The sequence below is a fragment of the Ischnura elegans genome (genome assembly GCF_921293095.1).
Source record: "Ischnura elegans chromosome 13 unlocalized genomic scaffold, ioIscEleg1.1 SUPER_13_unloc_3, whole genome shotgun sequence".
In the NCBI taxonomy this organism is placed as follows: Eukaryota; Metazoa; Arthropoda; class Insecta; order Odonata; family Coenagrionidae; genus Ischnura; species Ischnura elegans.
The window spans coordinates 9394082-9406527 of NW_025791659.1; the positions used below are offsets into that span (position 1 = coordinate 9394082).

The 12446-nt window shown below is 37.7% G+C and overlaps 1 protein-coding gene across 3 annotated transcripts in view; it reads left to right on the plus strand.

Annotated features, from left to right (window-relative positions):
• The window catches only part of LOC124172846, a 48476-nt gene that overhangs the window by 3448 nt on the left and 32582 nt on the right, over positions 1-12446 (plus strand). Inside the window, exons 2-4 of one of the 3 annotated variants that reach the window (XM_046552345.1) lie at positions 410-536; positions 889-2343; positions 7427-9317. The exons of the other annotated variants lie outside the window; for them this stretch is intronic. Of the exons in view, the coding sequence (XP_046408301.1) occupies positions 1039-2337 (1299 nt within the window). The 5' untranslated portion in view covers positions 410-536; positions 889-1038 and the 3' untranslated portion in view covers positions 2338-2343; positions 7427-9317. Of the gene's footprint in view, positions 1-409; positions 537-888; positions 2344-7426; positions 9318-12446 lie in introns of those variants that run through there. 3 annotated transcript variants of the gene reach the window in all.

A 12446-nucleotide genomic window follows, 5' to 3' on the forward strand; every position in this document is an offset into this window, starting at 1 on the left:
TTCATGTGCTTTAACTTCCTACCAAATTTCAAGCAAAAATCTGAGACAGTCAGGTCGGGAGCTGTGATGATTTGGCTTGGAATGACCATACGGTCTTAATTCTTACACTTGATAATTCTGTCTTAAAATATCTCATTTATAGCTGGTATCTTCTAAAAATGTTCTGCGATAGCCGATAAGTACATACATACTGTAATATTCATTCCATCATGGGAGTGATGAATTAGAGTGATGCATTTGATAAATTTGATGCAATTTGTAATTTTCTCTTTTATTCCGGGTTGCGTTGTAAGAGAGATATTTGTCGTTGTTTCTCAAATCACGTACCTGTGAGGTCTCTAGTTCTATGGCACTAATATTTAAAACTTTATATGGTAATTATTTGATTTCCACATTTTTTTCTTTTCAGTCCACATTTCACCCTTTTTCGTGTTCACGGTTCGTCCCATTCTGCCCACGGAGAGATATGCAGTTGGTTTCTCCATGCTGACCATTGCAACCACTCCTAGTCAAAAACACAAAGAATATTATTCCAGGTGATGTCAACATCTAATTTAGGGGTCAAAGCAGCTTTTTGGCTTACATTGAATTTAAATTTTACATATAATGCGTGCTAACTAACCCATTCCTTGTCCTTGTTAATACATTTAATATAATGTAATTTAAAAGCATTGAAGTAATGTTGGTTATTTTAAAATTATGATACATCACGGTAATTCTGTATGATTAACGTGGAATTTTGTAAAAATTTCCCCGGAAAACAAGAAATTTTTTGAATTTTCTGCTTTGATTGTTGAGTGGCATATGCGTCAATTCTCTTTTTCTGACCCTTCTATTGACAACTTTTATGGTAATAATTTGATTTTTTTAAATTTTTTTTCATTACAGCTGACACATTTTGTCCTTTCGTGCCCACGGAGAGATACATATTTTGTTTCTCCACGACGACCAACGCAACCACTCCCAGTCTCCATTGGCAACCCACTTTCAGCTGAACACAACAAAGCCTTACGACTATTTTTTCAGTGTTTCGCTGTGATGGCGAGCAACGTTTCTGCTAACAATGCCGAGGTATTAGTAGAGGAGAGGCTCTTAAATGCATTGTTTACTGGTTCAATGCTGGAGCATAGAGAGTTACTAGACATGCTGGAAGACGTGGATGTACGGGGAATGCGACAAAAAACACTCTTGCATGTTGCAGTGAGAATTGGGAAGGTTGAGTGGGTTGAGGAACTGTTGGAACGTGGGGCTGACCCAAACCTAACGGATGAAAATCAAGTGAACGCACTGTCTGCGGCTGTGGAGATGGCACGACAATTTCCCGAAGACTCGGACCGCCTACAGGTGCTTAAGCTGGTGACCTCGGCACACCGAAGGGACCAGGCCATGATACGTCGCCTGGAATCATCTTCCAGTGGGACCGCAGAGCAGGGAACACCAGTGGGCAGACCACATTGCAATAATGCTTCTCTCAGGTTCGGAGAAGAGATGAAATGTATGGTGCGTCAATTGAGTTCCTCGATTGAGGAACTCAAGGGGCAGATGTGCGGACGTGATACACTCTTGCGTTGCTTAGAAGACGCAGTGACATCAATAGCGGAGGAGGTGACGTCGATTAAGTCTCGCCTAGCACAGGAGGATGCTGTGAGACTGCCTCCATCCGGTCCGGCCCAAACTAGAGAGGAGTGTGTGGATGCCTTGTTGCATAGGACTCAAATAGTGTACGGACGTGGATTAGAGTTAATGCGAAGGTTATATGAGAGACTGTACGATGAAGACGAATGCACTGCGTGCATTTTGAAGTATCTCAGTGGGGATGACAGGGTAAATGTATTAGTGGACTGTGAGTCTATGTTCGTTGGAAGGATAAAGGGTTGGTTTGAGGACTTGGATGGGTCTGAGTGCGATGGGAGCGGTCGATGTTCATTTTGTGATTTGGAGACTGACACTGTTTATTTGGGTGCGAAGGTAAGTTCGGATTACAGTGAGAACAAAGTCGCAACTAGGCTAATTCGGTGCCTCTCCCAGTTAGCTCTCAAGTTTGCGTTTTGCAACGGGGGAAGGCCGCATGAACCGTGCTCGGAACGAGAGCTGGAGTGGCTGAGGGCGCTGCGCAAGATTGAGGAGGAGCAGGAGAAAGGGGGGAATCTGCACTTTTGGTTCTCCGTTGCGTTGGGTAAAGGCACAATCGGGGCAAAGGTCTGTTTGCTAGCGACGGCCGTCCCCGCGATTATCGCTTGTGATGGATCCGCAGAGGGAAGGGCTGTTCTGCAAGAGCAAGCACCGCTCCTGTTTTCTTTGTACTGCCGTCACGTACTACCAACGCTACTTGCCTAGTCAAAGGTGATTATTCTTTTTCATTTTTCACCTTAATACTTTTTTTAGGAATATTGCACATACAGTACACTCCCGATTCTCTGGGCTAATGATTGGGGAGAGATGGGACGAATAATCAAAAGACACAGATAATCCAAACTCATGCTCAAATGTCTTGTAATGTTCATAGTTTACGTAAAACAAACAATTTATTGTGCGAAAGTTCCACGGAGAAAAAAATCATTTGGACCGGGAACCCGGATCCCACAACCTCCGGTCAAGTTAAGCTTAATGTCAGTTAAGCTACCGAGGCATATTTCTCCACTATGGATATTTGTGTTTACTAACGGACGAGGTGTTGCTGGACTGCTGAGCATATGATGCCACAAGCACCATAGGCTCATCAGCAACACCTTGTCTGATAGTGTCCATAAATATCCACGGTGGAGAAATATGCCTCAGTAGCTTAACTGGCTAAAGCACTCGACCGGAAATCGGGGGATCCAGGTTCGAATCCCAGTCAAGGCGAATGATTTTGTCTCTGTAGATCTTTCACACGATTGTGCATTGCGGGTGACTCCTGTAAAAGTTATAACCGCGGCTAGTCCTGGTATACTATAAACTAAACAATTTATTATTACTTATGCAGTCATTCTGTTATTTTAGAGTGCTTCCCATACTAATAGGGTAGTTTCCTTCATCAAAGAAAACGAAAGGCATTGATTACGATTCGTTATCCACCATTAGTGTATTCAAAATATACAAATTATTTGGTTTTAAAAATATGTACCGGTTTAGACGAATGGCAAGGGTCAATTTTATCCTCATTTGAAAATGGCCAGATTGGCGCCCATGCGATTCCACTCCACGTGACGTCACCTGGACCTAGTTTCTATACGAGTAGATAGGAGTTTCACATTGTCTGAGATTACCGATGCATGCATGAGGCACAGGAGTCAGAGAAACATTTCTTAATAATCACCTATTACAATTACCCATGGTCGGGAAGTTTCCTCCGTTTGATAAGGTATTAATAATCCTTATTTAAGCCAAGCTCTACCAGCTAGCAGGGTACTCAGCTGCCTGATAGCATCCTGCGTCATATCAGCGCTCAAAGCCTCGCCCCAAGGTCACCTCACTTGCGGCAGTGGGAACCAGAACGATGTCACACGGCGCTTTTCCCGGCATTCATACTTAGTCGTCGCGTTTTCGCATGCTTGAAAATTTTCGCTTTTCATTTAATATTGAAAAATAGATATCGTCATCTAAAAATCTTAAAGCGTGAAATGCCTACTCCAGGAGTAATGATCTTTCGATTTAGGCAATTAAAAAATTATACAAAACCACCCTATTGAGAGCTTTCTTCGCCAGTTCGCGCTCTTTTTAGCGGGGATATCATGGTCGTACTCATATTAATTATTCTCTGTATAAGGCCTGGTCACGAAAACCACACATCCGTGGCTGTGTGGTTTTCGAAATACAGAAAAGTGGTTTGCACGAGTGCTTCAAAACCACCGCTCGACATCGGAAACTACACTGTCAGGCACCACGCCACGTAGTCGCGTCTCGCTCAAGATTCCCATGTTGCAACTGCTGCGGGACGTGTATCCGTGATCAAGGAGCGTGGTCTCGCAGTGCAAGGCTTGGAAAACAGGAACACGGAATGCAGCTAGCAAGAAACCGCTTCCGTTTTACGAAGGGGATTCTAACGGAAATAATAGACCCAGTGTATCCTAGCATTAATGTCCTAATTACAATGATTTTTGTGTCTGAATTTTTCTTTTATAAAGATCGTGGAAAAAATTAGCGTTAGTGAAAAATCATGCACCGATAATTTGATCTATAAAAATATGCGAAAGCCATTTTATTAATCTACATTAATTTTTGCAACTTATTGTGGAAGATGAATGTCGTAGACATGATAGTTTTCCCTTGGTTGAGTTACAAAGTTCATGAAGTTGAAAAAACAGCTAATTTTACGGTGCGCTGAGTCGTTTGTGTACATTTTTTAAATTTATCATAAAACAAAAAACTAATTAGTATTGAGTATAAAATTTCCTTTAAAATAACATATTATTCATGATTTTGGCATGCACAGAAGCCCATATGTAAATTTGTTAAGTACAGTGGCACATCATTTTAACGCCGACAGTGGTGAGGAGTAATTTTGGTCATTCCACGTGAACTTTCCCTGTTGTTATATTCAACCTAATATAATCCCTCCATCTTTTGTGGGTTCTTGACATGTTGTTTGTCTTGAAACTGTTCTCGCCCTAAGACATACAATAGGGTATTTTCCTACATCAAAGAAAACGGAAGGCATTGAATGCGATTCGTTACCCACCATTAGTGTAATCATAATATACAAATTATTTGCTTTTAGAAATCCTAGTTAAGACAGATGTTAATGGTCAATTTTTATCCTCTTTTGAAAAAGGCCAGATTGGCGCCCATGCGATGCCACTCCACGTGACGTCAAAGGGACCTAGTTCCTATACGAGTAGATAGAAAAATTTTATATCTTCTGAGATTACCATTGCATGCATGAGGCACAGGGCTCAGGGAAACATGTCTTAATAATCACCTATTAAAACTGGCTAAGGTCGGAAATATTTCTTCTTTTGATAAGGTATTAATAATCCTTAATTAAGCCAAGCGATACCTGCCAGCAGGGTACTCTGCTACCTGCTAGCATCCTGCATCGTATCAGCGCTCAGAGCCTGGCCCCAAGGTCACCTCACTTGCGGCAGCGGGAACCAGAACGTCGTCACACGGGAATTTTCCCGGCATTCATACTTAGCCGTCGCGTTTTCGTGCGCTAGAAAATTTCCACGTTTCATTCAATCGCAAAAAATAGATATCGTCATTTAAAAATTTTGAAAGCGTGAAATACGTACTCCAGGGGTAATAATTTTTCGATTTAGGCAGTGAAAAAATAATAGGAAACCACCCAATTTGAGCACCCTATCCTTGTTACACTATCAGTGTTGTGCGGTCTGAGAGACAGCAATGAAATAAAAATTCATAAAACATTGCAAAGTCATTTTTATTGCTCAGTTTAATGTTTCTTTGACTTCACAACTATTATAAGACTTATATTTAATATTACGCATTCCAAATACGAACCTACTTTTTCAGTAAAAATTGTTATTTGAAACAGCATCAAAAAACTGATATCAAAAACACTTGAGTTGTTATTATTATCGTTCTTTTTTAAAAAATTAAGTGTTAATTATCCACGCTATGCAACTAATAATGCTTCCTTACAAATTATTAATTATTATTATTCTTGAAAAAATCACTAGGAATTGTTTTTAACAACTTTTTGAATTATTTCCACCAGCATTGCATTCATTGGTTTTTCCAATTCAGCAACGTGAGGTCTCACAGACCACAACACAAATTCAGTTGCGAATTTTCAGAAATAAACAATTAGAACATTATATTTTAAGAGTGTTGTGTCCTTATTATCCAAAATTAAGACGCTCGCGACGATTATAGATATTTTGAAATAGCAATTTTAAAATATTTATAACTTTAGTAACGTAGTGGTCTCTCAGACCACATCATCATCATCATCATCACTGGTCAACAATCCTAGGATTGGTTTGACGCAGCTCTCCACTCAGTTCTCCTATCAGCTAATCTTTTCACTTCTACGTATTTCTTCTCTTTCACATCTCTCTTTACTTGTTCCATATATGTTGTTCGACGTCTTCCTTTTCCATTCTTGCCTTCCACTTGTCCTACGACGATTGTCTTCATCAGGCCATCATGTCTCAAGATGTGGCCTATAAGGTTGTTCCGTCTTCTTGTTAAGGTTTTCATGAGGCTTCTCTTCTCTCCTACCCTTCTTAGGACTTCCTCGTTACTAACTCGGTCGATCCATTTGATTTTCATCATTCTTCTGTAGCACCACATTTCAAAGGCCTCTATCCTTGCTTTCTCCGCTGCGGTCATTGTCCATGCCTCACTTCCGTATAGGAGCATACTCCAGATGTAGGTTCTTATAAATTGTTTCTTTCTCAGACCACATGTAACCGGTTAAGGGCTAATATTTGACATTCCTATTTCATGCCAGTAGTTTCTGTGTGGTTGTCTTTAATTGGAATATCCTTTGTGATTGTGCTTCTGGTCATGATTGATATACAGTGGAACTTGGTTATAACGGCATCGGCCATAACATTAACTCGGGTTAAACGTCACATTTTATACAGACCAGCCAAAATTGAGCATTTTATGCCGTACAAAAACCCGTTAATATCGTCAAGAACGATTGCGACGCTCTGGTATAGCATCAAAAATTTTGCGATTCTTAGGTTGCAAAAGTGGTGATGTGATTGTATTATGTCCCAAAGTTCATAAAAACCATCCATAGAAACATTTTACTAGGATATAAAATATTTAATTGTGAATATCGTTTTTTATTAACGTTTTTTAACTATACATATTCCAATGTACGAGTAGATTTCAATAAACAGTGTTTTATATTGCAGAACATTTGCATTTTTACTTTGTCCTTTCACTCAGAATTAAGGCTGCTTTTTTTACTTTGTCACTCGGGTATAACTTTAAAAATCTTCTGGTCCCTTCAATGACGTTATAACCAAGTTCGACTGTAGTCCTTATTACAAAGGTCACATCTGGAAATGGGAGGAATCATACTTGATCTATTTTCTTACAAGCAGTATCAAATTGACCTTGAATTCGATTATTCTCGAATATCTTTTTTCTTTGATAAGGCTTTACCTTGAACACATTACTCAGTTAAAATTTAGGTATTTTGTGTGGTGAAAGTTAAAAAAAAAACGAATTCCTTTGTTTTACTGGGTGTTATGATCGATACAACTGTGAATTCGTTGTACGAATTTTTAATCGAATGTCTTACATAAGGAGGAAAATGAACTATTTGACCTTTTATGACAGCAATATATCTAATGGATGTATGCTGAATCTTTATACTTGCAATGCTTACTGATAACGGTATGAAGTTTAGTCTATAAGAGTGATTTTATCCTATGCTTTTGAACGTAGCTCAAAATTCATAGTTCATAATTGCTCTATATTCCCTGAATCTAAAGTGCATTTTTTTCTGTTCTCTTTTTCGAAGGGATCAACCTGACCAGATTTAGTCATCAAATGACGGAGCCAGATCTGAAGAGGAAGATTCAAATCCACTTCGAAGCATCTTATCTGTTTTCTTTGCGGGAAGATTTGTTTATACATCTCTTGCAATTTCCCTCCTAAGCACTGCATTTTTTAGCAGTTATTTTTAAATACATATTCTATATATTATTCGTTCCGTGGGAGTCAACTCCACTTCGCAGCATCTTATCTGTTTTCTTTTCGGGAGGATGTGTTTATACATCGCTTGCAATTTCCCTCCTAAGCACTGCATTTTTTAGCAGTTATTTTTAAATACATATTCTATATATTATTCGTTCTGTGGGAGTCAACTCCACTTCGCAGCATCTTATCTGTTTTCTTTTCGGGAGGATTTGTTTATACATCTCTTGCAATTTCCCTCCTAAGCACTGCATTTTTTAGCAGTTATTTTTAAATACATATTCTATATATTATTCGTTCTGTGGGAGTCAACTCTACTTCGCAGCATCTTATCTGTTTTCTTTTCGGGAGGATTTTTTTTATACATCTCTTGCAATTTCCCTCCTAAGCACTGCATTTTTTAGCAGTTATTTTTAAATACATATTCTATATATTATTCGTTCTGTGGGAGTCAACTCCACTTCGCAGCATCTTATCTGTTTTCTTTTTTGGGAGGATTTGTTTATACATCTCTTGCAATCTCCCTCCTAAGCACTGCATTTTTTAGCAGTTATTTTTAAATACATATTCTATACATACTCTCACCGCTCTAGCCCACAAATACAGTCTTTCTTCTTACACCTTATTTCTTACGAATATAATCGACATCCGTCATCCTTTTCTTCGTGCATCTTTCGTTATAACTACATCCTCTACTGCTGCTTTAATGGATCCCAATCTATTCTTACTCCCTCATTCGTTATTATTCATGCAATTTTTGCATAAACAGACCATTATGTAATGTATTGTGATAACCATGATAAATATTTTTCTCGAGCAAAACCAAGCCGAACCCAGTAAGAACTCTTTTCACCGCTCTCACCCGAGAATTCGATGTAGTTCGTCAAATTGCCTAAAAGGGTGCTGCATGCACTAAAAGACTAGAGTTCTCTACATTTTTCCGAGTAAACTACCAACGACGTGTGTGCGACAGTGTATGACGCGAAATTCGAGGTATTTATGAGGTATTCGAGATAGTACCTTTAGCATAATTATTCGAGACCTCGAATATCGAATACTTTCTAATATTTGAGGTATTGGAGTATTCGTGGACACTATTCGTGCATCTCTAGTTAAGAGTGTGGAAAAAATGTCTACTCTTAAATTTAAAGTGAAGGAGTTCTTTTTGATACATTTATTTTATTCTATCGATGAATATTTAACTAGGTAAATACGTTCTGTATGGGTTTTTTATTTCTTTTATTGCTTTTTTCGGTGGGACAAATGTTTTTTTTATCTTATTATAAACATTATGAAATAAAAGCAACCGTAAAAGACTATTTGGGAATGTTTATGTTGTTATGACTTGTTTCGTGATAGATTTTTCATTAAATTATTTAGTAAAGGTTGTTGATACAATAAATACCTCTCGCAAAATCTAAAGTGGTCCCTAGGACATGACGAATCATAGTCTGTGGACATTAAATTTGGGAAATATAATTTTTTTCTAAACTGATTTGGCCATAAAATTAATAAAAGGGTAAATAAAATAATACACATTCCAGTTTAGTTTTGATTGAACGGTTTTAGTCTTTATGGGAATCCAAGGACATAATTTTGTAGGATTATGGGAGAATGATCCTAATACGCTATAAATTGGTCGCTTTTTTAAAACACACACAGCATAAAAAGATCATGTGAAAAAAAAGAAAATCAGAAGATGAAAAAGAATGTGATGCTTATTCAAAAAGGTTATTTTAAATTCACTGAATAGATCATGGAACGATAATACATTACAGTACAACCTCGATATAACGACACCCCACGGTGCACTAATAAACACTCGCTATAGCGAATTGTCGCTTTACCGGAGGTGGAGCAAATAATAGCCATTATACCTGTTGCGAACAGATATACAGGAACAGGAGTGGTGCGGCGACAGATAAACATCTATCCGATAAACCTAAGCATAAATCCAGACGAAAGGCGATGTTTTTTGCATCACTAAATTTCCTTACTCACATAACGACTAACTATTCAAACAATTTATAAGCGCCGCGCTGAATAAAAATCATGCAAAGCATTGTTTCGTCAATAATTATATTTATCGAACGACAGTTTACCACACAAATTTCAGACTGAGCACTCCATTAACTTCATTTCTAACAGATCTCTAGCAGTTACAGAGGTTAAGGAGTCTTGATGAAAGTCTTCCGGCGGTGAAACCCTCGCTATGGCGAGAGCCAACGCCGAAAGGGTCTCGTAAAAACCAATTTTTTTACACGCTTATTATAGGGTCAATTGACGGTGCATCGGCTATCTCTCGTAATAACGGGGGTGTCGCTATAGCCCGTACTCGCTTTAACGAGGTTCCACTGTATAAAACTTTTTTAAGTTGTGAAATTTTCATTTTTCATTCCAGTTTTTCTTACGAAATTGCCAAATTTGGGGTGTCTGGGGGCATGGCATACTCGCCAGGGTAATCGATGGTACAGGGGGCCCTCCCCAGAAAAATTTTAGGATAATTAGTGACTTTTGCAGCTTTCTGTTGCATATTTTACAAATCCTTTGAATATTCTATAAGTAATATTAATGCAATGAAGTGAAGGGGATTTAACTTAAAAATTTCTGTGAGCTCCGGGGAGAGTTTTATCCCCAAAAACCCCCCCCCCTCGCTGCGTGCCACCACTGCCTGTTGGTGTCTACAATTAGAAAACCTTTTCGGAGCTACGAGTAGCATGTAAATATTTTGAACCTCTCTGTACGGAGCTCTTTTTTTGGGTGGAGTTATACGCTGGTATTTTCATCCCTAAGATTTGGGACCCAGCTCAACAGCCTGTCAGCGCATCCCTTACCCCTGTCATTGTACTACACCCTCTAACTCCATTATAGCACAAATCCACGGTCAACTTATTGCGTTACCAGAGTTTTTTCAACCAAACATTGTATTTTATTCTCAATAATTTTCTTTTCTATAGAATAACTAACATTTTATTAAGCAATGTGGAATTTTAAACAGGTTTCTATAGCATTAATAACAACTAAGTTAGGAAATACAGGTATTTAGGCTATAAGTCTGTAAGTCCGTTATTTTTTATGCTAAAACTTTATTTAAGCATTGCTCACGAACAGAACAAAACAAAGAATTCATTGTATAAAAAATTGTATTATGCACAAAGAATATCAATGAAAAAATTATTGACAGCATAGCTACCTTGCAACAGATTCCTGCTGTGATTACTCATCATTGTCGAGCCTTTTTGTTGAAATTGGTGTTTGATAAATGAAATTGTCTCTCTAATATACCTCGGAATACCAGAAATGTGTTCTCTTTTGAATAGTTAGTTTTCTTGGTTAAATTATCCTTTGGAACTATGTATTTTCTTTGTGCTCCTTATAATGGTATTCTTTGTAATTACTTTCTGTATAAATAAAAACGCTTTGTCTTTTGCCATAACTGCGAGTTTGTCGAAAGATATTACTCAAGTACACTGTGTTTTTTGACAGGTCATAATATGGCTTTCCTTAATTGATTTATAATTACTTTGTCTGATTCTTCAGCCAGATGGTTATTTTTGTTGATAAGATGTGATTGTATTATAATTTTTTAAACCAATTTGAATTATCTAGTCTTGACATATGTTGTTTCTGGTACTGTAAAATTTGTTCAGAAACGGAACTGAAGATATATATGTATTTTCCTGATTAATGGTTACTGATTTTCAACCAGTGATTAATAACTTGCGACTTCCCAAGTAACATTTTTGGTTGGCCCTCTGTTGGCAGATGGTGGGACACAGCGGTTGGCCCATGGTATGATTTGGCCACCTCGCCAACCGTATCCCAACCAACGATTCCCCAACGATGGGCCAACAGAGCATTACAGTCGGGCCTTCGTATTCCCAACTATAGGCCAACCCCTCTCCAACGATACACCGTTGGCCCTTTTCAATTCTGCCATCCGTTTCCCAACGAAAGCTATATTTTACTGGCATTCCTCATTTTTATAGAATGAGAGTTAAATTAATTTACCTTCTCACTTGATATGATACCGGTACATAGATAGAATCTTTACCTTTAACTCCCGATAAATCAAAATGAAATTAAATACATTAACAATCAATGCTATAGGACAAAGTAAGGTTACAGTGGTTAAAAGTGGAAAACAAAAAATCAATATCAGTTCAGAAGGTCCCCAACTTTTATTTTCACAAATTAGGACACTTTTTATTAGGACAAAATTAGGAAAATTTCAACAGCACCTTTCCATATTACAATATGGCACACACAAAAACTGTCCATCTTCTTTGTAGGGCAACAAAACACACTTAGATAAAATCTGGGTGGACTGTGCAATTTGCATCCAGGTACTAATTTTTTTACTACAAATATACCAATGGTACCACTTCTAAGAGGTAATTCAAAGAAATCCTCCTTAATTTCAAACATGTCACACTGCAAGATGTACATCCCTGAGTTATTTGATTCAATTGCCTTCACAATTCCTATTCTCTGGTCTTCGGTAACGAAATTGTTAAGTTTAGTCCATTTTACTTAATTGGATTAATAAGTGCAAGATTTAGGGATATTAATAGGAATCACAGAAACACTGATTGAGTATAATATAGTTGATGTATTTTCCATAAAATAATAATTGTGCAGTTGTTATTTAGGTTTACTCCTACAAATTCAATCTCATTCTCTTCAGAGAGGACTAAATCACTCACTTTGTCCATTGAAACACTGTTTTCATTAAAACTTCCACTTGTACTAGATATGCCACAATCTGAAAAAATATATATATCGATCTATCTAAATTAATGATGAAAAGTTTAAAATTCCACGAAACTATCTGTTTAAGGTAA